We start from the raw sequence: 27,226 nt of genomic DNA, 5'->3' as shown, positions 1-27,226 counted from the left end.
GGTACTGGTTCTTGTACTGGGTCGCAATCGTTTCCTACTATTAACTGTATATTTCTTTAGGTTGCTTCACTGATGATTCTCGCTACTTCCCTGATCTCAAATGCTTCCTCAGCAAATGCTTTTATCGCTGAGAAACGTTCTACTGTTTGGAGCAGAGTTTCCTTTCTGTGGTAGGATGTGTGTCCTACTGCTTGTATAAGCTGACTTCTGGGCTCAGTGTACTGCTTACAGGTGTAGAGGATGTGATTGGAATCCTCTTCCTCACCACATGTACATCTGGCGTCATCTTCAATGCCCAGGTCGCAAATTTTCTTTTTCAGACCGTGGTCAGTTAGCAGGCACGTTAGGGAGTATGGTGGAATCGTCGCCCTCCGCCAACTTGCCTGCCACATTCCCACGTCTGGTATCCAGCCGTAGGTTTCTCTACCCTTCTCTGTCTGGTTCCATCTATTCTGCCACTCCTCCTGCAACATGATGTCTATTTGTCTGCTGGTATCACGTCTAGAGCTTTGCCCCGCAGTGGGTCTTGGAGCCTGGAACCCTGCGACCGAGGCAGCAACACCATGTCGAGTATAGTACAGCAAGGCTGCTTTCACTATCTCCAGGTCGAGCGGCATGCATCCTGTTAGTACTTGCAAGGCCTCCGTCGATACAGTCCTACAAGCTCTGGTCATCTGTAACAGAAATGGCCTTTGAATTGCCTCAATTATTCGTTGGACATATCGGTGCTTGGTCCGATCAGCCCATGCAGCTGCACCATATCTGCAAACAGAGAGGCACAAGCCCTTATAGATTACCCTTAAAGATTTTTTCTGCAGACCCCACTCTGTCCTAGTGATCCGCAAGAGGGAACCTGAGACATCACTTAATCTATTCTGGATGTTCCTAATGTGAGGTGTGAACCAGAGTCTTTCATCCAGAGTTACACCAAGATATGTAAACTCTGCAACGAACTTGATATTTCCTCCCTCGAAAGGAATTGTTGGTGGTCTGTGGCTGTCAAATCTGCCCTTGATGGTCATGGCAACCGTCTTTTGTTTGGATATCCCTAGCTTGTTTTCGGTGGTCCATCTGCTTACCTCACCCAGCGCGATTTTTGCTCTGTCCTCTATCTGTTTCCTGCTCTGACCCTTAATGATGATTGCGAGGTCATCCGCATATGCCACTTTTGTCCATTGCTCGTCATCTTTTTCAATCACCAACTCATCAAAGACGAGATTCCACAGGAAAGGACCGCAAATAGAGCCTTGTGGACAGCCCTTTGTGACCAATTTTTCTACACAGCCAGCCCTATTTTGGACCATAACCTTCCGGTTTTTAAAGTAATCTGCCATTAAGTCATACAAGTTTCGCGGGCACTGGATTGCTCTCAGATGCCTCATAACACTAGGCCACCATAAGTTATCAAAGGCCCCTGCTATATCTACAAATATTACTACCACATACTTCTCGTCACAATCCACACTACCCAACACTTGCCTAATAGCCATTTCTGTCGATGCGCCCTTTCGAAACCCAAACTGGTTGTGGGCCTTGATATTTGAATCGTCATAGCGTTTTTCTAGACGACTGACTACCAACCTTTCCAAAATTTTCCCTAAGATAGACAGAAGGCATATTGGACGGTAGGATTTAGGCTCATCCCTAGGTTTGTCTATTGATTTCAGCAATATGCAGACATTTCCCTCCTTCCACGTATCTGGGACTCTTCTTTCCTGTAGACATTTATTGTATAAATCTGAGAGAAGATGGGGACTGGTGCGCCAAACCCTTTTTACAATAGCATCATCAATACCATCAGGACCAGTTGCCTTCCCTGGTTTGCAAGCCTTTATTGCTGCCCCTATTTCTTCTAGTGTGAATTCTGGGTCAAGGTCCACATTGTCATAGCTGTTGTTGTCAATTTTCACTGCTTGTTGGTCATCTGTGTCCTGTTCTGGGTTGTCATCAGGAAGCAGGCTCTGTAATAATGACCGTACAGTCTCCTCCCAAGTCATTGTAGGAGTCTGGTCCTTTGTTTTTATATTACTCAGCACGTTTTCTGTCCCATGTTTTGGCCGAATTATCTTTCTCACTATGGCCCAAGGATCATTCTGATCACAGTCAGTGACCCATTTCTTCCAGGTCTTCTCTTTGGCCTTAGCAATTTCCTTATTGTAGTTGTTTTTCACTCTATTGTAGGTTTGTTTTGCTACTTCTATGTCTGGTTCATTATTATTTTTACGTGCTCGTTGCAGACTTCGTCGTGCTGAAATTGTGTCACGTCGCAGGTTAGCAAGTGTTGCATTCCACCATGGCACTGGATTCTGCACCTGTGTCCTCTTTCTCATTGAATGGCTACAGCTCTCGTGGATTGCTGCATGTAGCCTTGTGACCATTTCATTAACTCCTACATTTTGGCTTTGTGGCCAGTGGGCTGTGGACCTGATGAGATGCCGGTCAAAGGTGGGCCACTTTGCGAAGCTTGTGTTGTAGGTGACAAGTTCCACAGTAGCTCTCGCTCTTTGAGGTACCACGAATTCATATGTTATTGCCCTGTGGTCACTTGACGTCCATTCTTCATGAACCATCCACTTGCACACCGCTTTGGCAGCTGGAGGTGTGCAGAGTGTGATGTCAATATTGCTCTCCCCATTTGGGCCAGAGAATGTAGTTAGCTCTGACCTCTCATTCATTATTATCAGCCCGTGTTGTGAGATGAAGTCTTCAAGCGTTCTGCCTGCTGCATCCATCGTTGAGCTGTGCCAGATTGGTGAGTTCGCATTTGTGTCCATCCCTATTATAACTGGTTTTCCTGGGAGTTTGTTGAGGATAATCTCCAGTTGATGGAGAAAAAGGTCTATGGGTGATCCATATTGGCAATATATGCTGGCAATGTAGATGTCACCAAAGGCTCCATTTATGTTGGCAGCAGCTATGTGCTTGCTGCAGAAGCTTGTCAACTGCAAAGCAGTTACTGTTTGTGACTTAACTGCTATTGCTGCCTTGGGTGCTTCGCCTTTGGGGCTGTAGATACTTTGTTATTTACGCAGTAGGGTTCCTGGATCAATAGCACATCTATATTCTCTTCGCTGATTCGCTGTGCCAATTGATCTGGGACGATTCTTGCTCTTTGCCCATTTATTTGAAGGATCCTTATTGCATTTTTTTGTGTATCTGTCCGTGGTCTTCTTCCAGGTTGTACTGCTACATTGTTATTACATGCCATAGTCAATTGTGCTATGTATTATGGCCTTTATTCTATTGTATTCAGGGCAAGATTTCTCTGTCACTGCGTGGGTATGTGCCTTCTTAGCCCGCTTACAGTTTGCACATTGGGCTGGTTGGTCCTTCTTTGAGCACTCCTTAAAAGTGTGTCCAGGTGCTGCACAGTGGCCACAGATGGTTTCTGCATTCTTGCACTTTGCTGCTGTGTGGCCATGACCTTGGCACTTGTAGCACCTGCTTATATTGCTGTAGTTTTGTACCCTGTGCGAATTGCAGTTTATGTAGACCCTACCATATTGTACTATTTTGCTCCAGAGTTTTGGTGAGACTTCCAGTACCATGTTTGCTTCCTCACGGTTTCTTGGGCCAGTCTTGAACAGCACTCTTACGCCATCCATAACGTCTTCCTGTGTCACATTCATCCTGGAGAGGTTTCTCTCAAACAGTTCCATTTTGAGTTCATCTTCACTTGTATTTCTGTTTACGTCAAAGATTATAATCTTTGGGGATCTTTTTTTTTGATCAGAGACAGTGATGCCCGATTGTGAGATGTCTTCGCACTTCCTTATTTTCTCGACATCCTGATCATTAGGGACTTCAAGGACAATACCTTTGTCCTTAATTGACCTGCATTTGGAAATACGCACGTCTTTCAGTGATGTTGCAACAAGGTTCTTTACTGTTTCCTCAAGTTCCTTCTCAGTTTTCTGGACTCCTTCTGCTGGTTTTATCATTAGGACTTTAGGCTGTTGCGGTTTGATCAGCTGCTGTTTGGGTGCTGAAGGTTTTGCAGCCGCCTTGTTGGCATAGCTTTCAACCAGTGGCGGTGTTCCTGTTTGGGATGCCTTCACACATCGCAACTCTGTTTTAAGTGCAAGAACCTCCATCTCATACTTCTTCAGTATCTGTTCATACACTGAGAGTTTTCCTAGGATAAACTTCTTCTGGGCATTGTTTATTTTATTTACTTCGTTAAACAAGAAGGCTTCCATCTCCTCTCTTATGTTTTCCATTGCCTGAAGGTCAGTACATGACGCTGAGTTGTCCTTGTCACCAGGAGCAACCGAGTTTCGTCCAAGTTGACTTGCAGCGCCTACAGTGTCCTTAGTAGGCCCCATTTTGGGGCGATCACTATGGAGAGCTCAGTTTTCCGTGGGCAAGTCTACCACTATCCCTGGATAACGAGCCTAGCAGGGCCTACACACGTGATCGCCAGTCACGGCTGAACCCTGCAGCACATTTTCCTAACCTAACACACTGATAATGAGCACACTAATAATACACTAATAAGGAGCTTATGGACATGATGTTAAAGGAAAACGATAGCCTACAAGAATAATATGAAAACGGGCTGTGGACTTGGAGAACTCCTTGTAGCTCTCCTTTCCCTCACCTAAGTTTGCACTTCCTCGCAAGCTACGTGACACACATGTCTTTACTTATGCGAAGGTAATTCCTAACCTAACAAACAAGTAAGAGAGTAAGGGCACACTTTGAAAGACAAACGTATAACCTAGCAGGATAATATATGCACCTTGCTGCAAATTTTCCTAACCTAACACACTAATAATGATCACACTAATAATACACTAATAATGAACATATGGACATGATGTTAAAATGAAGACAGTAGCCTACAAGAATAATATGAAAACAGACTGTTGTGAACTTGGGGAAATGCTTGTAGCTCTCCTTCTCACCCAACTTTGCACTTGTTTGCAAGCTACGTGACACACATGTCTTTACTTATTCGAAGGTAATTCCTAACCTAACAGACAAGTAAGAGAGTAAGGGCACCCATTGCAAGAGAAACATACAACCTAGTTGTTTTCTGTCCCTGAAAGAATACGCACGTCCGCCAGTCACGCAACACACTGGGGCTAAATTATCTAACCTAACACATAAATAATAAATTTATTGACATCATATCAAGTAGCATACGAGTATAAAGCATCACAGAGTTTTAAAAGCTTGGGTGATCGCTTGGAGGTCTCCACCTTCTCTCCTACATTTTGCGCTCTCTCGCAGACTTTGCAGCACCCACGACTTTACTTCTGCAAGTGTAGTTCCTAACCTAACAAATAACTAGCTACAATGAAGACATATAACAAGACAGAGTGATACAACCTACAAGAATACAGTAGACACATCCAAAACAGAAGCAACAATATATACTGCACAAGCAGTATCTTATCTACTAGCCTAGCCTAGTCTTTTCTCGTTGGGAATCGAAAAGGGAGCAGTCGGACAAGAAAACAGCGCGCTTAGAATTTACCTAAGCCTTAGTATTTCGATGGTAGGTGATTTTCTGAGACGCGCAGGAACTGCGGATTGTGACGGAAGAATGAGCTTATTTCTTAATCTGTGAAAGGAAAGTATGTGGTTAAGTACTTCATTTGGGAAGGGATTAAGCTGGCTATACGGCTCTGATGCTCAGTTCTCTGCACAAGGCGCTAGCCCTATTTACACAGCTGGCCAGACGCGGAGCGGCGAGCGCGGCTGATCGGCGACGCGTGTGCGCGGCCGTAAGGAAAACAGATATAACAGCTAAATTATGAATGAAGCACCCTAATTTTTCTACATCGTCTGACAGAGCATGATGACGTCTACGAACTGGAGGTCTTAGATTTTCTCCAACGGCCGGTTTATAGGATCTTATAGGCAACTTCCGGTCGCCACGTGGTTACCACGCATTCTACGCTACGATTGCCTATAACTTTTAAACTAACAATGGGAGACACACTTTTTTAGGCACTATTCGAAAGAGGAAGACCTCACGAATACAGCTGTGTGCTTGGAACCTAGATAAAGACTGGCAGTGGACGGATGGCAACGGATTTCTCAGCACACGCGGAGCCCGCGAAGACGCGTGGCAGACAAAGGGCAGCACACGACCACCAACAAAGTAGTTCCTAGGCGCAGTGGACCACTTTACCGTGGTTTATAAATCGAAATACGGCTACTGCGCACCTTCAGTACCACTCAGGTGGGAAGAATTCACGAGATTGACGTACATAGTGGGATTAGAAAAACATCGACTTATTGAAAAAACTGATAAAAATACCTGTTTGACGAGGCAGGTGAAGCATCAGCGACGTCGCACGTTGTAGTCTGCGTCAGAGAAGCACTTCACAAACACCACAAACTCCATAAATACAACGAAACACACGTAAATCTAAAATTTTGCAAATATCATGATAATTCACAAACGGTTAAAGCGACGCCGAATATTTTTCTACACGGGGTGTAGTGGCACAACACGAAGCTCTGTGCCAAATTTCAGATCGATCGCGCACGTTTTACCCACCCAAAACGACGAAAGAACGGGAGCGCACGCGACGCACTCCATACCATCACGCCGGGTGGTACGCCAGTATGGCGATGACGAATACACGCTTCCAATGTGCCCTCACCGCGATGTCGCCAAACACGGATGCGACCATCATGAGGCTGTAAACAGAACCTGGATTCATCCGAAAAAATGACGTTTTGCCATTCGTGCACCCAGGTTCGTCGTTGCGTACACCATCGCAGGCTCTCCTGTCTGTGATGCAGCGTCAAGGGTAACCGCAGCCATGGTCTCCGAACTGATAGTCGATGCTGCTGCAAACGTCGTCGAACTGTTCACGCAGATGGTTGTTGTCTTGCAAACGTCCCCATCTGTTGACTCAGGGATCGAGACGTAGATGCACGATCCGTTACAGCCATGCGGATAAGATGCCTGTCGTCTCGACTGCTAGTGATATGACGCCGTTGGGATCCAGCACAGCGTTCCGTATTACCCTCCTGAACCCACCGACTCCATATTCTGGTAACAGTCATTGGATCTCGACCAACGCGAGCAGCAATGTCGAGATACGATCAACCGCATCACAACAACGTTTCACCGGGCAACGCCGGTCAACTACTGTTTGTGTATGAGAAATCGGTTGGAAACTTTCCTCATGTCAGCACGTTGTAGGTGTCGCCACCGGCGCCAACCTTGTGTGAATGCTCTGAAAAGCTAATCATTTGCATATCACAGCATCTTATTCCTGTCGGTTAAATTTCGCGTCTGTAGCACGTCATCTTCGTGGTGTAGCAATTTTAATGGCCAATAGTGTTCTGCCACTGCTGGACTATTCTATTATCCTATTAAATGAAGTATTGTAAGCACTTGGACGAATCAGTTCAGATTTACCTAATCTTTGCTAATAACGACGTTGAGTTTTCTTGCTTGAACATCGTTGGTGTCTGCGTCGGACAGCGCATCCAGACCTCTGGAAGGCCCTCCACTCAATCGTGGCTGGCGTTCGTACCGTGAAGATGCCCGACGACGGATAGGGTGAGCACAGTGTTGGGTTTTGGTTTCTTTTTCTTTCGTCTTACCCGTGCGCACGTCACATTTTTATTTCCGTTCGATTATTAGCCCCTCTCCTCTTTTTTTCCTAATTCCCCCTAAGATGCAGTCATTTGGAGTCCTTGCACTGATCAACCCAACCGCATATTGTGCATGAACAAGTACTACAAGAGAGTCGACTTGTTTCATTAGTCTCCTCTTCTGGTTCTTTAGATACGTTGTATTACATTTCTTCTCTCTTTTTGTTTTTATGTCGCAGTTTAATACACCTGAAGATGGGATTTCAGCAATCTGAAAGCAGTCGTGGATGGAATAAATCATTAGTACTCCTACAACTGAAGGGGGTCTCTCTAAATTAATTAGTCTCAGTTTGCTTTAGCGAGCAGTAATTTCCTCTGCTAGTGTTTGGTCCGGAGTTCTCACGTCTTGATACTCTTTCAGACTTCCAACGCGGCAGCGGCCTGCCTGTACTACCTGTCCAAGAACCCGGAGGCGCAGCAGCGGCTGTTTGAGGAGGTGTACGGCCAGCTGCCAGAGTCGCAGAGTCAGCCGCTGACGGCCAGCAAGCTGGAGGAGTGCCGCTACCTCAGGGCGTGCTTCAGGGAGGCCATGAGGTGCTGTGTACAGCTGTGTACAGCTGGCACTGTCACTGGAAAGATGCAATCTGGCGCAGTATCTTCAAGTAAAACATGTCGAGTGGCATCACCATCGCTACACAGTCAGCCGGAATACAGAACTACTGTTTACATCAATAATTCTATCCGGCTAACATTTCCTAGATTACAGTCACTATAACGAGACAAACGAAACTTTGGCAAGTGGACTATTAAGCTAGAACTCTTCAAATGATTTTATTACGAGGCATTCGACTATTGTGGAGCTGCACGGTTAGCATGACAGTTCTGTCGTGTACGAGCGTCAAATTCAAAATTTCTCAACTAACTTTTGGAGCATAAAGTACCACAAAAAAACGGCCTCGAAAATGACCAGGAATTCTAGAAATTAGATGTGAAAGTAACTTTGAGTTTGTCCCAAGGGATTGTTATAGGACCATTACCTTTCATACTATATATACAGAGGGGTCCAAAAAAATGTACCCACGGTTTAAAAGTCCATAACTGGCAAACTAATTGACGGAGTTGTCTCATCTTTGGTAGTGTAATATTTTGTAGTTCCGGCAATCGCCAGACAAGCGTTGTATTCGGCTATTTTGTTTTGTCAGATGACAGTCGCCAGATAGCCAGCGTTTTGTTCTTAGTTGCACCTGGTCACTCGAGTAAACATGGCTGGCGCAAGCCTTACCTTCGATGAAAGGAAGTCAGTTTTAAAGCTGAATTTTATGTACGAAAACATTAATGAGGCTCAACGGCAATGGCGAAATGAGTATCAAATAAAGCCACCGACACATTTAACCATTCCAGTCCACCTAACTCCCGTCGTGTGTTACAACAATTCACTCGCTCACCACAAGAGGTCTGTGAGACAGTGTGCCCGTGATACTGGAGTCAGTCGCTCAAGTGTTCGGCGAATTTTGAAGACAGCAAAGTGGAAGTGCTACATCCCACGATTGCTACACGCAATGAACGAGGACGATCCAGATCGTAGAATGGACTACTGCGAGTGGTTTATGAACATGGTGCGCAACGATGAAGAGTTTGCAGAGATGATTGTGTGGTCTGATGAGGCATAGATCAAACTCAATGGTACAGTAAATCGCCACAATTGCATCTACTGCGCAGCGGAAAATCCGAAAGTCCTTGTAGAGAAAGACGTGAACTTGCCAAGAGTAAATGTGTAGTGTGGGTTGTTTTACCGGGGCTTGATTGGACGATTCTTCTTTGACAGCACAGTTACCGGTGAGGTGTACCTTCAGAAGCTTCAGACATCCATTTTACCTGCCATCCGAGACTTGTATGGAGACGGAAGAGTTTACTTTCAACAAGATGGTGCCCCAGTCCACTACCAAAATCGTGTTAGGGCGTATCTCGACGAAAATCTACCAGGAAGATGGATAGGTCGTAGAGGTGCTGTGGAGTATCCACCACCTTCCCCAGACCTAACTCCTCTGGACTTTTACCTGTGGGGAACACTAAAGGACGTTGTTTATCGACAAAAGCCACGCACATTGAATGAACTTCGAGAATACATCGTACATTCATGTGCAAACATCCAACTGAACACGTTGCAGTCAGTAGTTCGTGCTGCAGTTCGGCGGTATCGTTTGTGTGTGGATGTTATTGGTGACCATTTGGAACACCTACAGTGATATCTTTAAGTTGTCCTTTAAGCTACACTTCACCAAAAATGAGACAACTCCGTCGATTAGTTTGCAAGTTATGGACTTTTAAACAGTGGATACATTTTTGGAGCCCTCTGTATATATGATCTAGCGTCGCAAGTTTCAAAAGATTTTTCGCGGGTAATAGTGTTGTGTAGACAGACGTGGCAACGCTAGAAAACTGTAGCTGAATGCAGGAAGACGTGCAGTGGATCAGTGCTTGGTGCAGGGAGTGGTAATTGATCCTCAACATAAATTTACCTTTTGTGAAGACATAGGAAGAGCCTTTGTTGCATGAATACACGATAGAACAATGTAAGAGTATCTGCACAGAGCCATTTCAAATAGGATAAACACATAAAATTAGTCGCATTAAGGTAGATTCCACACTGCTCCATTGGAAGAATCCTCAGGAAATGTAGTACATCCAAATAAGAAGTAGCTTACAAAACACTCGTTCGACCAATACCTGAATACTGTTCGTAGTCAGCATGGGATCCGTACAAAAAATAAAGAAGATCCAAAGAAGTGCAACATGTTTCGTTCCAGGTTCATTTTGTAAGTGCGAAAACGTCACAGAGAGCTACATTCTGTGCCAACTATAGTGGCTGACACTCCAAGACAGGCGTTCTGCGCCACGGTATTGTCTACTGTTTAAATTCCGAGAACGGGGCGGTCCTAGAAGAGTAAACCAATATATTGCTTCCTTCTACGTGTATCCTGCGAAAAGACCATGAAGATAAATTCGGAGGGATTCGAGCACTCACGGAGGTTTATGAGGAATCGTTCTTCCCACGAACCACACGCGACTGGATTAGGAAAAGGGGGAACTAACACTGGTGCACAAAGTACCCTCCACCACTCATCGTAAAGTAGCTTGCGGGAGATAGATGTAGCTGCTTGCCAACCTGCATAGTCTTCCGGTCTGGCCAGATCTAGAAAGCATTCTACCGAAGTAGACTCTCATTCACATGCTGAGTGGACCTGTTGTCGACAACAGATCATACATTGGAGTCCACTGGCAGAGACGACAAACCACAGGAAGTTGAGGAAAGCAAGCCAGACGGAGTAAATCCCTCCTTCTACCAAGAAAAAACTAACAAAGTCTGAGCTCCGCATCATAGCCGAAAACGGCTGAAGGCAACACAATTTAGTATAGTAATTATGCGCAACTTGTATTCAAAATCGTAATTCTAAGCTGAACACTGGTAATGAAGAGAGCACACTTCGTTTTTTCCGCATATTGTGTAAATTGTGATGTCAAAGTTGTGGGAGTTTGTTACTCTTACATTTCTTACATCAGTTACGTGACACAGGTATTTTTAAAATTTAGAACGAAATTTTTAGCATGGTGTTTTTCTTCTAACTGCAATTTCTTGGAAGTTGTAACGAAACCGGTTGTTAAGATATTAAACTGCTGAATTTTGACCTTGAATTTGCCTAGATGTTTGAAGCAGAACTACGTTTAAGTTACATTTAGTCACATTGGATCCGGAAAGAATTCGTTCCGATACCATACTGACTGTGAAAGTCTCATTCCCAATTAGTGAACAAAACCCCACTATATATAAATTACTAAAAGCCCTTGAATCCATACACGTGATAGAAATGCACGAGGGTGTACTCAAAAGTGACGCCGCCGAATTTTTAATATGGAAACTTTTAAAGCTTTTTCAAATAAAAGCATTATTAACATTCGACATCTTCATGCTTAATTTCTCCACATTTATTTCTCAACACAGTCACCCCGCGGGCGTGCACATTTTTCCCATCAAGGAACCAGTTCTTTGATACCGCCCCTGTATAATATTTGACTTTGTTGACGAAGCCACAACCTCATTCTAGTTGTACTGCTTCATCACTGTCAAAGCGAAATCCTAGAAGGTTTGCTTTAAGTTAGGCAAACAGATGATAATCGGATGTGGCCATGCCGGGACTGTTTAGAGGATGATCGATGACAGTTAACCGCTTTGTTGCAGATGTAGTAGCTAGCGCTCATGTGTGGTCTGGCCCTGTCAGGCTGCAAAACACGGTGCTCCACGTCAGTAGGAACGCTTGGAATTCGAAGCTCGATCACAGCAAGCTGTTTCTTGCACCGACATAGTTACATAACACGTCGCCATGTTACACGCTACAATTAAGAGCCCGCTAGCGGCAGAAGGCTGCAAATATGCAGGCATGAAGAATATAGACGTAGAATGTTTATAAAGTTTGTTTTATTTACAAAACCTTAAGAATTTTCAAATGAAAAATTCGGACTCATTAATTTTCAGTATGTCCTTGTGTGTGGTGGGTCGTTATAAATAGAGGCAGCTGCTCACATTTGTCCAGCGTCTGTAGTAACTGTCGTATAGCAACGGTAGTCGGTAGATATTCTAACGCGTTAATGTGAAACCGATTTACGGCGGAAAAAAAAATTGTTCCACTTTTGGCCGCTCGGTGTAAATCTGGCGCCGTGAATGCAAGAAAGATGTGTATAAATGTTTCCGTATGTAATGTAGGTTTCAGCTGCTACACCGTCTGCATCTTGTATGGGTACCACTATAAAATACACCGCAAAACTTTCCGTACTGTTGATCATGGTCTGGAAAGTTCTCGTGACACTGCACTAGCATTTGCGCTACACAGGGAACGTGTTGAGTGGTCAGTAAAAGGTACAGCAACCTCGCCGATAACAATCTCTGAGATAGGACGCCTTCCTCTTCCAGGTGCCACACCACGCTCACCCATGTTTCCGAATTCCATTGACATCTTCTTTAAGCCATTTTGTGACATCAGGCTTCTCCTTAGACCTTTCAGTCGGCGATAGTCTCTCAGTGAAGCATTGTAATTGCTGCCGTTCACGTAAAACACTTTCGCTAACAGCGCACGGTCTCTCTTCTTGATAGCCATACTGGTCACTCACGTTATGGCATGTTGCACAGCAGCGTGGACGTCCAAACAGTTTACAGTGCCAAATTTGCACCTTGCAGCCACAGTTGGAACTAATGTTCTTCCAGCTTATATCGGTTCCACATTAAGAGATTAGCACGTTTATCAAGTTTCGCTGCCATATGATAATTATAGCCCACATTGGACCTCCTTGAGTAGCTGCACTGTAATTATAACCACCCAGAATGTATATGTGTATGTATGCATGTGTGTATGCGTGTACGTATGTTCCGCATCTCCTTCTTAATCACTTGACCGATTTCAATCAAATTTGGTACATATATCACTTACTGCCTACAAAGAATCGCCGTGGAGTTAAGAACCGCCTATCTGTCAAAGGAGTGGGATTGCTGGGTGAGAAAGAAGTGTACTTCTACATATGCATCTACATGGATACTTTGCAAGTCACACTTCAGTGCCTGGCAGACGTTTCATTGAGCCACCTTCCCATCAATTCACTATTATTCCGCTCTCGAACAGCGCGAGAGAAAAATGATCACCTATATCTTCCCGTGCGAGCTCTGGTTTCCATTATTTTATTATTATTATCGTTTCTCCCTCTGTAGGTCGGCATAAACAAAAAATTTTCGCATTCGGAGGAGAAAGTTGGTGAATGAAATTTCGTGAGAAAATTTCGCCACAGGGCTTTTGTTTTAATGATGTCCACACCAGACCCTGTATCAGGCCCGTGACAATCTCTCACTTTATTTCTCGATAATGCAAAACATGCTGCTCTTCTTTGAGTATTCTCAGTGTATTCCGTTAATCTCATCTAGGAAAGATCCTACACCGCCTAGCAGTACTCCAAAAGAGAACGGGGAAGTGTAATGTATACCCTCTTTAGAATATCTGTTGCATCTTGTGTTCTGCCAATGAAACGTGGTCTTTAATTCGTCTTCCCCATAGTATTTTCTATGAGTTCTTTCCTACTAAGTTATTCGTAATTATAATTCGTAGGTATTTAATTGAATTTACGGCCTTTAAATTTGACTGATTTATCGTGTAACCGAAGCTGAACAGTTTTGTTTTAGCACTGATGTAGATGAACTCAAACTTTTCATTATCTAGGGTCAACTGCCAATTTTCGCCTCATGCAGTATCTTATCTAAATCGCAATTTGTTTTGATCTTCTGATGACTTTACTAGATGAAAAATGACGGCGTCATCTGCAAACAAGCTAAGCCTGTGTCGTGCCACTGGCATACTTTACGTACGACGGAATCTCTTTTGATTTTCCCCGAAGTTTCGATACAGAACGTTGTTGTGTAAACTGTTATAAGCATTTCGCATTCAAGTCCACGCTAGATTTCGACCTTCTGTAAAAGGTCGCCATTCTTGGGGAATTTTGCGTTCATTTAAATTTGGCATGTTTGTTTCATTGTTTCTGCCACAGTGTTCTGACCTATTTTGTGTACCACGGAGGATCAGATCCGTTGTTTGCTAATTCATTTGCTATAAACTTCTAAGTTGGTGTCGGTCTCATTTCTTTGAATTCGATCCACATCTGTTTAATTTGGAAGGAATGGAGATAGCCTCTCAGGAAGGCGTCAAGCGAATTTTTATCTGCTTTTCTGAATAGATATATTTTTGGTTTATTTTTGTAGGATTTGGGAGCTATGGTATAGAGTCTCACTAAGGCAACCCAGTGTTCAGACCCTCCACTCTGTACCAGAGGTCAGGAATCTGTCCTGTTTACTATGCTGCAAATAGAGAACTCTGTTTTTGTCTCGTAATCAGGACTGGAATCCTTTACCACTTACGATAGCCGCTCGAAACCAGAGAGAATATCTACCGATCCAAGCAAAACACGTCACTGGTACCGACGTCAGCAGGCATCTGCAAAGTTGGCTGCTCCTTGTTCTCTTCAGGGCAAGTGAAAGAACCTGTTCCATGTCTGGAACGACTCCAGTATAGCTCAGGACACGCGTACGCCAGATTATATTCATCTAGTACTTGAGAATGAGAGTACTGAGTGACTTAACAAAATTTACACAGAATTTCAAACCTTCTCGAAACTTTTTCTCCGACAGCTCTCACAAAATGATGAAAGGAAAAAATTTTATCGCTTCTACGTTTCCACTTTTTACGCAGTAACATTGCCACATCAGGCATGACGTTTTAATTTATTAAATCTCTGGCATCTGGCTCCACGAAGATTGAACTCCCTTCTAAAGAGATGGACTTGTTAGCCATTAAGGGGCACCGCGGTCGCGCGGCGCTGGGTACGACGGCCAAAGCGTTCCCCGCGGCCGGTATATAGGTGGTCATCCAGCGCAAAGCCAGAAACTACTAAAACTTCTAACAGGCCGCATCTGGAGTCCACATCCTTCTACCATTATCCTCACATATAAATCCCTCATCGGCTCCGTCCAAAGCTACGCCAACGTTGCTTGGATCTATGCTTTGTGCAAGTCCCTTAAAATACCGGAAAGACATGCCTTGCCTCGCCATCCGCATCCACCTAGCTTCTACAACTCATATTGTACCAACTCATCCGCTTCTCACATCTTCCTCTCTTCACAGAGCTACTTGGATCCGATACATTAATTGCATAACCCACTCCCAGCACCCAGTTTCCCATCCAATAAAAAGCAAACCTGGTATCCTTCTGCTTGACTACATCCATATTCTGCCTTCTATGCACCTTCATGCTTTACCCATCCTCTTCTGCCGGAATTTTAATCAACTCCCCACTCTCCTAGATACACCACTATTTCAGGCCCTAATCACATCTCTCCACGTTACACCATCCGTCCATTTTCTCCTTCCACCTTCATCCACGTTGATGACTCTACCCTCTACCTGTCGTTCTACAGGGCCAAATACTCATAACTGCATCTTCATTATGGCATTTTTTCATGTGTAACCTGACATCACCGTCACATAATGGCACTGTTATATCATGGCACCATTCACGTGGTTTAGAACTGTCAAACGAGTTTTAGAAAACTTCAATATCTTCCTTTTAATGTTTATTTTACAAAACCCTCGTTTATTGTCGTTTTTCCGTAAAAATCGTAAATATCGTCCACTAATGAGGTCTTTAGAAAATCATCTGTTATTGTCGTCTTGTTATATATTTTAAGCATCTTTTAGATGCAGTTTCTGTAACCTTTGGCTGGGGAGCTGTTTTTATCCGCTGTCAACCCGCCCCCTTTATGAGGAATTAAAATAACAATATAGGAAAAAGAAACCCAAGCCAGTCAGTTCGCGCTTGATATTTTCCCATCTGCTTTATAACTGCCTTGCTTGTCTCCTGTTACTCTCTTCGGTCACGTTCACGTCTGTAATTTTTCTCTCTACTGCTCTTGGCCTTGTTGTCACCATTGCGACGACGTCATTGCATAGCGCCTCGTTATCGTCTAGGTTGTTTGTCCTTGTCCTGATCTGTTGTCTTGTCTGCAGTCTGTCTGTCGCATTTCATTCACCTATCATTACTTCGGGTTACTTTTCCGCATCGGCTCTCCCGCCTGGCAGCTCCCTCTGTTCCATCATTTCCTCCGGAGCTCCGACGTGTGCACCGACATTGAGCCACCCACGGGTATACCTAGTCCTTTACTACTGACTGCATTCGCGACACATTCTGCAGACATTATTGAAATATACCACTGAATATACCTGAAAAATTATGTCAGTGTATGAGACACGGTTCAGAAGATATGACATCATGAACATTGAGCTAGGTGAAAATAAAACTGCAGGACGAAATTCACTGAATATACAGGTGGATTATACCTACAGATATGTGTGAAATATAACATCTGCATATGCTGACTAAGCCGTGGGCTAGAAGCTGGATCCTTTTCAACAAAACTTGGCACACATCTGGAAAGGAAAACATTAGGGATAAGAACCAGGAAACTTCCACTGTGGTGGGAGTGATATCGTGGAGAGAGAAGGAGGAGGAGGAGCTCCATAGACAGCGAGGGGGAAGGAGGAGATGGACACAGGTGGAGTGAGAGGAGGAAATGGAAACAGGGAAGAGGAAGAGATAGGCAGAGAAGGAAAGAGGAGGAGGTAGCAGTGACTGGAGAGAGGAGGAGATCTACAGAGAGAAGGACTGGAGGAGTTAGTGTAGGAGGAGATAGATAGGAGACAAGGAGGTGAACTTTGAGGGGGCAGAGGAGCAGACGGATAAAAGAAGAAAATAGGAGGGGGAGAAAGAGAACCATAGGTGGCAGAGGATGTGGACACAGAGGGCGGGGGAGGAGTGGAGAGAGAGGGGGAGGAGGAAATGAATAGGGAAAGGGAACAGGAGGAAAGAGAGAGTGGAAAGAGAGAGTGGAAAGAGAGGGAGATGGATAGAAAACGAAAAGAGGAGGATATAATTGCATAGGTTTCCACGGCCAGAGTCAGTCGACATTAAAGTTTTTTGGGTATGGTACTGTGCCATAATGTACAAAACTACTGCTGCTGGAGACAAATCACATTTCGGTAACGGTTGCAGCGGCCTTCTTCTGGTTCTAGAACCAAAAGAAGGCCACTGCAACCGTGACCAAAATGTTGGTTTATCCCCAACAGCAGTAGTTTTATACATTAAGATGCGGTACCATACCCAGAAAACTTTTATGTCAAAAGAAGAGGAAATGGACAGAGAGAAGTGGCAGGAGGTAGCGGACAACGGGAGAAGAAGAGATGGACAACGAGAGAGAGGAGGAGGAGATTCACATAGAGAGGGAGGACAGGTAGAGAGGGAGGAGGAGATAGAGGCGTAAGGATCAGATAGATAGTGGACGGAGGAACAAAAGGACAGAGAAACGATAGAGCAGGTGAGGACAGAAACAAGAGGAGATAGACATGGACAGAGCTGTGGGGAGGAGGAGAAAATGGACAGGCAAGGAAAAGTGGAGGAGGTTGAAAAAGGTGAGGAGTAGGTGCATAGATAGAGAAAAGAGGATAGACGGATAAAAAGAAGAGGGAAAGATGGAGTGGAGAGGAGGAAATGGATACAAGGAGATTAAGATGGGGATGTACAAAGAGAGAGGGGAGGGGAAGATGGACAAAAGGCGAAGGGGCAGATGGATAGATGAATGAGGCAGGAGGAGATGGATAAAGAGGGAAGGAGGAGGAGATGTGAAGAGAGGGGGGAAGGAGAAGATGTATTAATAGAAGATTAGAATAAATACAGCGGGTACTCAGCTAGGAAATTATAAAACAAAAAGCCAGAACAAATCATATTATCCGAAGATAGCCGAGAGGGTAAGTAATCTCACTTACGACTTCGGGAATTTTGCAATAGGACGAATTTTAGAACGTAACGTAAGTTCCTGTCATCGTACAGTTATCAGATTTAAAATTCCACTTTATTTAAGAGTATATTTTGTACGAATGAGAAATCATTTTCTTTATTCTGGTTTGTCGGAGCCAGACACATAATGGCGGACACCACAACTCGCCCACATTTTACCAGACAACACAAAGATACTGTCACGTAAAATTATCTAACATCACTCAACACACATATGCCGTAGCACATTACCAAAAGTTTGGGTACGGTTTTATATAATAATGGCATACAAGTGCAAGAAAAAGACGTATTCAACATGCAGAAGTGGTAGGGAAATGATTGGATAACGTGATAACATACACACTTGATTTAGTTACTATGGTACTACATTTACTGAAAGTGAAAGTAAAATTATATTATAAATTATTTGAACTACGTTTCCGGCGATGCGAAAATACTGTATAATATTGCTTATCTGTGCTTTTGATCAGTGATACCGTTCGAGAGCAGAGAAGGATCCATATATTGCTCAAACCATTTTGTGATGTAAACTGCGTTACCGAGTGTTACATTTTCCCGCTACGGTATTGCACCATGATCCTGGCCGTCTATAGTATGAGAACGCGGTTTACAATCCCACTAGTTAAAAAATTTAAACTTTTTTCTGCATCTGGTTTGTAAATGGATGGATTCAACTAATTTTGTGGTGCTGAATACACTGGTAAAATCAGTTTTTCTCTATGACGTCACATTTCCTAGATACACAGCAGAATAAAAAATGGTAATAGCGAAAATCGACACAATTAAATCAAACAAAAATACATATTCAGAACGTTTGATATTATTACTATTTTGTATGTATATATGGGCACGATACTAATAAAAGGTACAAAGTAGTACAGAAGATATCTTCATCTTTAATCGTCTATGGGTTTTGGAAAATGCGACGACGGAGCTCTTCTTTTGTTTGCCGTTTCATCACTCTCCCTAACAAGATGCCAGCAGTAGTCACCCATCATCGAAGGGTTCCAATGGCCTTGGTAACTGTGTCTTGGTAAAAGCGTTCACCATGCTCATCGTTTACGGCTCCCAAATTTTCCGTGAAGAAACCAAGGCGAGAATATAAGAAGTGAATTTTAAGCGACATTCTACACCCCATGTTCTGATAGTTATCCAATATATCATTAACAATGGTAACATAGTTTTTGTCTTTTCTGTTACCCAATATCTGTGAGTTTTCTATAAAACGTTCGATCTTTCAGCAATTTTCTTATTTTTGGTCCAACAAATATACTCTCTTTCAGCTTTGACTCAATTAATTCGGAAAATTCTTCTTTTAGTGATTAAAAGCCTCACCTTCTTTATGCAGAGCTTTTACAAAGTTCATGATAAGGCCCAAGTTGATATTAAGGGGAGGCATAACGATTTTATTGGCCTCAAGCCATGGGGTATGACTTCCTCGTAGGCCATTCCTTGACTGTATAGTAGTTCTTGGTGTTACGGCTGTCCCAAAGACACAAAAAGCACAAGTATTTCGCGAGTCCAGGCTACAAACCTGTAAGAAGTGCAACAACGTTTAAACCACAGCAAAGCTATCATTCATGATCCTTATACTTGATTGCCTGTAGCAGCAAAGCCATGGTTTCATAAATTTCTTTCATGTCTACTGCGTAAGCCAAAGGTACCGATGAAAATGCATTGCCATTATGCAGTAGTACTGCTTGCAAGCTGGTTTTACTGGAGTCAATAAATAGTCGCCACTCCTGTGCATTATATTGTGCACCTAGCTGCATCATCACACCATTGACGTCTCTACATACACACACTGAATTCCGCATATCGAAATATTGAGAGAAGTAAGCACCCCTTGATCTGAAACCGGAAATTTTTGTCCCTGCAGCTAGAAGGTTCAGTTGTTGCAGTCTGGACCCCAAGAGTTCAGCTTTAGGTTTCGAAAGTTTTAGGTGGCGAAGTAAATTGTTCAATTCATTTTGATTAAAGAGCTGAGGCGAAGTGTCATGATACTTAGGGCAGTACTCTTGTATATGTTCAATACTTTCTGATTCACTTGACATGCTCTGGTTCCGTGGTTTTCAAGTTACGGACAGGAACAGGCAACGCCTCATCATGGTGCACAGGCAAGTGCACTGAAGATACTTCATTTTATGTCTAGTTTTACCTGAATGTCCTGAAATATTTGTAAGACAAGAGTAACAGTCTGCATAATGGTCATTAGGCTCACGCCACACCATCGGAACAGCGAATGACATGGCTCGGCGTTTTCCTTTCAACCACCCTGTTAAGGTAGAAGTACAGGTTATGTAGGTAATATGATGTGCAAAATATTTATGTTGATCGCCAACAGGACAATCAAAACACAATTTATATGCCTTCTGAACCAAATCAGTGATCGATTTTCTTTCGGCTATTTGAGTGAATTTCCCACACGCATAACAAAAGTTGTCGATATGGTTTAGACAGCAACAATATTTACTAGTTGCCATTTTTACTAGTGTAAGTTATGAACACAAAATGTTTACTCTAACTTACACAGGAAACACGCACTGAGGATATCTTTCACACCACTGGATTACCACACCAACCATTTACTGACGATCTGTAGATCTTCCAGCTCTCCCCTGAAAATCAAAAACAAACAATTCAACATCAAAACAGAAGAACAGCAAAAAGCGAAATAATGAATACGAAAAATGGAAAACCTTTAAAAAGTCAAAGGTACATTCGGATTCTGTTGTTGTTGTGGTCTTCAGTCCAGAGACTGGTATGATGCAACTCTCCATGCTACTCTATCCCATCCAAGCTTCTTCATATCCAAGTACCTACTGCAACCTACATACTTCTGAATCTGCTTAGTGTATTCATCTCTTGGTCTCCCTCTACGATTTTTACCTTCTCCCGAATTCTCTCCAGTACCTCCTCATTAGTTATGTGATCTACCCATCTAATCTTCAGCATTCTTCTGTAGCACCACATTTCGAAAGCTTCTATTCTCTTCATTTCCAAACTATTTGCCGTCCATGTTTCATTTCCATACATGGCTACACTCCATACAAATACTTTCAGAAACGGCTTCCTGACACTTAAATCTATACACGATGTTGACACATTTCTCTTCTTCAGAAACGCTTTCCATGTCATTGCCAGTCTTCATTTTATATCCTTCCTACTTCAACCATCTTCAATTATTTTGCTCCCCAAATAGCAAAACTCATTTACTATTTTAAGGGTCTCATTTCCTAATCTAATTCCCTCAGCATCACCTGACTTAATTCTACTACATTCCATTACCCTTCTTTTGCTTTTGTTGATGTTCATCTTGTATCCTCCTTTCAAGACACAGTCCATTCCGTTCAACAGCTCCTCCAAGTAATTTGCTGTTTCTGACAGAATTACAGTGTCATCGGCGAACCTCAAAGTTTTTATTTCTTCTCCATGGATTTTAATACCTACTCCAAATTTTTCTTTTGTTTCCTTTACTGCTTGCTCAATATACAGATTGTATAGCATCGGGGAGAGGCTACAACCCTGTCTCACTCCCTTCCCAACCGCTGCTTCCCTTTCATGTCCCTCGACTCTTATAACTGCCATCTGGTTTCTGTACAAATTGTAAATAGCCTTTCGCTCCCTCTATTTTACCCCTGCCACCTTCAGAATTTGAAAGAGAGTATTCCAGTCAACATTGTCAAAACCTTTTTCTAAGTCTACAAATGCTAGAAACGTAGGTTTACCTTTCCTTAATCTTTCTTCTAAGGTGAGTCGTAAGGTCAGTATTGCCTCACGTGTTCCAACATTTCTACGGAAACCAAACTGATCTTCCCCAAGGTCGGCTTCTACCGATCTTTCCATTCGTCTGTAAGGAATTCGCGTTAGTATTTTGCAGCTGTGATTTATTAAACTGATAGTTCGGTACTTTTCACATCTGTCAACACCTGCTTTCTTTGGTATTGGAATTATTATATTCTTCTTGAAGTCTGAGGGAATTGCGTCTGTCTCATACTTCTTGCTCACGAGATGGTAGAGTTTTGTCAGGACTGGCTCTCCCAAGGCTGCCAGTAGTTCTAATGGAATGTTGTCTACTCCCGGGGCCTTATTTCGACTTAGGTCTTTCAGTGCTGTGTCAAACTCTTCACGCAGTATCATATCTCCCATTTCATCTTCAACTACCTCTTCTCCCATTTCCATAATATTGTCCTCAAGAACATCGCCCCTGTATAGACCCTCTATATACTCCTTCCACCTTTCTGCTTCCCCTTCTTTGCTTAGAACTGGGTTTCCATCTGAGCTCTTGATATTCCTCCAAGTGGTTCTCTTTTCTCCAAAGATCTCTTTAATTTTTCTGTAGGCAGTATCTATCTTACCCTCATGAGATAAGCCTCTACATCCTTAAATTTGTTCTCTAGCCATCCCTGCTTAGCCATTTTGCACTTCCTGTAGATCTCATTTTTGAGACGTTTGTATTCCTTTTTGCCTGCTTCATTTGCTGCATTTTTGTATTTTCTACTTTCATCAAGTACGAGGGCTATTCGGAAAGTAAGGTCCGATAGGTTGCGAAATGGAAACCACGGTAAAAATCAAAAATGTTTTATTTGCAACAGTTAGATATACCTTGCAGCTACTTATCTCCATAGTCGCCGATCCGACTTAAACGTGTATCGTAGCGTTGTACCACCTTTCCAATACCCTCGCTATAGAAGGCAGCCGCCAGTGCTTTCCGCCAATTCGCTACGCTGGCCTACGGCTCGTTGTCTTGTGCCAAAATCTTGTCTTCATAGCCAGCGGTTCGTGTGAGCAGAGATGAAACTCAGAGGGAGACAATTACGGGCTGTATTGTGGGTAACCAAACATTTCCAATTGAAACGATGCAGGAGCATCTTCATTGCCCCTGCAGAATGAGGCTGAGAATTGTCTTGAAGAAGAAACAGCACGACAGTTATGTAATGTTAGCTGCATAGCTTTAGGCGAAATTTCTCACCAGGCCCTCGTACTTGGCGGCAGACACTATTTTCTAGACATCTTTACGCACTCACTGCGAGCTCAGAAATGAGAAGAGCGACGTGATGCTAACTGGGGTTATACTAGAGACACTACCCAACACATCTGTGCAAAGCTTTATCGGATTTTCATAGTCGTTTCCATTTCGCGACCGATCGGACCTTACTTTCCGAATAGCCCTCGTAAATTCAGTATCTCTTCTGGTACCCAAGGATTTCTACCAGCCCACGTCTTTTTACGTACTTGATCCTCTGCTGCCTTCACTATTTCATCCCTCAAAGCTACCCATTCTTCTTCTACTGTATTTCTTTCCCCCACTCCTGTCAATCGTGCCCTTATGGTCTCCCTGAAACTCTCTACAACCTCTGGATTCGGATCCTATGCACCAAAATATATTCGTTATTGGCACACACTGGCGAGCTCTCAGCATTCCTTCTACAATTACCAAATTGGTACTCATGTCGTACTTAATACCTCCACACACCATTATACAAGTAGTTAGAGAAAGGTGGGTCTCCAGGACCGCTGTTTCCAGTGATTATCCCCCATATCATCTATGGACCGGTTGGTATTAAACTTAACCGCCACGAAGTCTCGTCGTTGAACACCACAGAATATTGCATTGTTCGAGTTGTGTTAGGCTATATATTATGAGAGTCCCTGCTCTCTGTGGTGTCGTGTCAGCGGTAAATGACGTATGGAAGATCGAGGTGTCAGCCAGGTTTCCAGTAATCTGTTCACTCCTGTACCTACTGACACTGTACCTGCAAGCCCTGCTCGAAGTACAGCTGTTGTCATCCGTCTATACGTCAGAGACAGTCGAACAATCTTCTGTTTGAGTAGTCTTTCTTGCCACACTGTTGTCTCGAGACCATGCTTTCATCACTCTTTCCAGTATCATTGACAAATGTCTGTGCGACCATTCAGTATGTTGTTTGCCGTATTAATGATACGACATTTCTCAGCTTCCGAAAGATGTGGATTAGTTGCAAGTGCACGTTCTCTTGTTACGCTGTCTGCAATCTCCATTAGGCCAACTCTAGTAAGTGAATGGCGCAGAGGTGTGCCTGGATATTTGGATTGAAAAGAGAGATGCGCTAGGGTGGTCCACACAGTTGTGGAAAGCTGCTATGCCAGCGTTGTGTTACTGTTAGCAAGAGACCCAGGTTCGAATCCCTGGCTTTGGTACAAATTTTCATTTGCGGCTTTAGTGTGCACACATGCAGATTTGAAAAGGTCTCCGGATTCATATAGTTTAACTTCTAGCAATGGTAAACACACCAAATAGCCATCATGTGCCTGCAACATTCTTTATTCCTAAAATGGGCTTCTTTTTCCGTAATGAAAACACTGAACGTAAGCTCCCATAAGGACGAAATTTTGATGATCAGTTTGGTAACGTTCCTTGCATCAATGATTGCATCTGAGAGCCACACACATCTGACAAATTACACGAGTCCTTGCTGTGTGTTGCACTGTTGTGATACACTGCCTTGTTTTCGTTTCAGGCTGAAGCCCATTGCGCCATTCAACATTCGACGGTGCGTGGTTGACAACCTGGTGCTGAGTGGCTACCGCATCCCCAAAGGGGTAAGTGTGTGCCGACTGGTGTCCCATACAGATTATTGTTCAATGAGCAGAAAAGTGCAATGTCCACATTGAAGAGTCACATTCATTTTCTCGAAGTATTTCTATGAAGTTAGACGATTTAAAACTGACATGGTCTCTTTTGCTAACCTTTACGCAGTGACTGCTTTTGTTAGCCGAGCACTAACTGTTATGAATAGACCCTCGTGTTACATTAGTCATTTTAATGATTACTTGGCTCCACGCTAAAGTAATTCAGCAACTATCAAAAAGGTTAATAGGGAGCCACACACCCGTGCATTAAAATAAATAAATATATTATTAGCTTCAGTTTTCCATGAAACACATAAATGAAATAATTGCCCATTTACATCTCAGCGCGCTTGATGTGATTCGAAGGTTATCTGTGGATTAATTATTCCACATGAACCTCTGAATGCTGATACATACACCTCGTGTTGGAGTCACTGGTCACAGGAAAAAATGGGAGTTTCTCGTTCGTAAAGTCAGTAGGTAATTTTCGTTCTCCACCCACTTGGTAGGTTCTGTTGGTACTTCGCAAAGCTTTTGGGCAGTGCGTCGATAGCCAGTCAGCACCTCGATACTCCACGTATGGCCATCAGTCACTGAATGTAAGTGATGAATATGTCCCTCTCAGAAGACTGCTCACATCATCACTGAGCGACATCGACTGGATAATAATCAGGCCTACCTAACTACTTGGTCTCTCATCGTCTGTGCCTTCTGGGACACCAGTTTTTGTCCAATTTAAGCCATTAGCCAGAAGTAATATGAGCTTCCGCCAGTGATGGAAACTGTTACGGCTATTTCAACCTTTCGCTCAAACTACCGGTGATTTCCTTTAATCCTCACTGTTCGTCGTTTCCCAACTGAGTGATTATAAATAATACTATACGGTTTTTAACGGTTCCCATGCGTCGTGTCTCTTATCATGCAGTGAAAATCGAGACTCTACGTAGACGTGCACTGTCTCTATATATCGTTTATCAACCGACAACAGCTTCTCACAGAATCAAATAGTAAAGACTGCTGGAGCATTTTAGCAAAAGATCGGTATGATCAAATAACACAACCGCAGCCGTCTGTCATAAATTTGTAAAAGCAAATAAATGCTGTCAATAATTATAGTAAGAAAACTGTGGTTTTCTTAATATATAGCTACATCTAACAGGGTCTGACCGGGGTTCAAAATTGTTACAATGACCAACTTTTTGTTATCTTTTTTCTTTACCCACTCATATAATGTGCTTTTATAAATGTTTTCAGATCGATCGTAGATGGAATTTTCTTTTTAATATTAATTAATCTATCTCGTCTTTACTCTTTTTACAGTGAGCGTTCGTTTTCCGCATCATTACTGTCCTTGGTCATTTATGAAATAAATTATTCAAGAATCCAGCAATGTTTAATTACCTATCTGGTCTTACAATACACGTCACTGTTGTATTTTTATGAGGTATTGCCCATACGGATACATTTTTTAGTTTTATTGTTTTTTAATAATATTATACAAATCTCAATAATGTATATGCTCCAATCATACAAGATAACGCCATGGCAACAGTTTTTATTTATTATTATTATTCTTGAAGAAATAATAAACACTGATTCAGTTTCAAAATAGTTTTAATGTTTATAAAAATGTATTTTTCAGAAGGAAACAGAGACGACGTAAACTTGTTAGCAGCGAAAACATATTGTGCTGTTACGACTATACGGAGGTGCAATAACATCTCGTTACGAATACAAAAAAATTATTCACACTAATTGAGTTACATGTTGTGACGGAGGTACGTTAAACTATAGCCAAATGGCATCAGTAAAATATAAAATTTCACCTCCATAGCAATAAAACTGACGTGGAAGAGCATTTGAATGGCATGGACAGTGCCTTGATAGGAGGATATAAGATGAACCTCAACAAAAGCAAAACGAGGATAATGGAATTTAGTCGAATTAAATCAGATGATGCTGCAGTATTTAGATTAGGAAATGAGACACTTAAAGTAGTAGATGAGTTTTGCTATTTGGGGAGCAAAATAAAGGATGATGGTCGAAGTAGGGAGGATATAAAATGTAGACTGGCAATGGCAAGGAAAGCGTTTCTCAAGAAGAGAAATTTGTTAACATCGAGTATACATTTGTGTCAGGAAGTCGTTTCTGAAAGTTGCACTGTGTCCTGCGTTCTTCTGTAGCGCCACATTTCGAAAGCTTCTATTCTCTTCTTGTCTAAACTATTTATCGTCCATGTTTCACTTCCATACATGGCAAAACTCCATACAAATACTTTCAGAAACAGAGAACAGTATGTCGTCCTGAATGCGGTGACTTCAACAGAAACAAACGTAACTTCAGGTGTGCCCCAGGGCAACGTAATAGGTCCGCTGCTTTTACGATTTACATAAATGATCTGGTTGATGGTATTGGCAGCGGCATTAGACTGGTTGCTGATGATGCTGTATTCTACAGGAAAGTAGCATCACACGAAAGTTGTGAACAAATCAGTGAGGATTTGCAGAAAATGGTGTAATGACTGGCAGTTATCTCTCAATATTAGTAAGTGTAACCTACTGCATATAACAAGCGAAAATCCCAGTTAATGTACGAGTACAAAATAAATGCC

The 27,226-nt window shown here is 42.8% G+C and overlaps 1 protein-coding gene across 1 annotated transcript in view; it reads left to right on the top strand.

Moving 5' to 3' along the window:
- Positions 1–27,226, top strand: part of LOC126259215 (probable cytochrome P450 12a5, mitochondrial) — a 219,296-nt gene that overhangs the window by 130,931 nt on the left and 61,139 nt on the right. The window contains exons 10-11 of the mRNA XM_049955814.1: positions 7,988–8,160; positions 24,504–24,585. Of these exons, the coding sequence (XP_049811771.1) occupies positions 7,988–8,160; positions 24,504–24,585 (255 nt within the window). The remainder of the gene's footprint in view (positions 1–7,987; positions 8,161–24,503; positions 24,586–27,226) is intronic.

The sequence above is a fragment of the Schistocerca nitens genome, chromosome 5 (genome assembly GCF_023898315.1).
Source record: "Schistocerca nitens isolate TAMUIC-IGC-003100 chromosome 5, iqSchNite1.1, whole genome shotgun sequence".
Classification (NCBI taxonomy): domain Eukaryota; kingdom Metazoa; phylum Arthropoda; class Insecta; order Orthoptera; family Acrididae; genus Schistocerca; species Schistocerca nitens.
The sequence above is the reverse complement of the archived record's forward strand: the minus strand, read 5'-3'. Positions and strand labels throughout refer to the sequence as shown.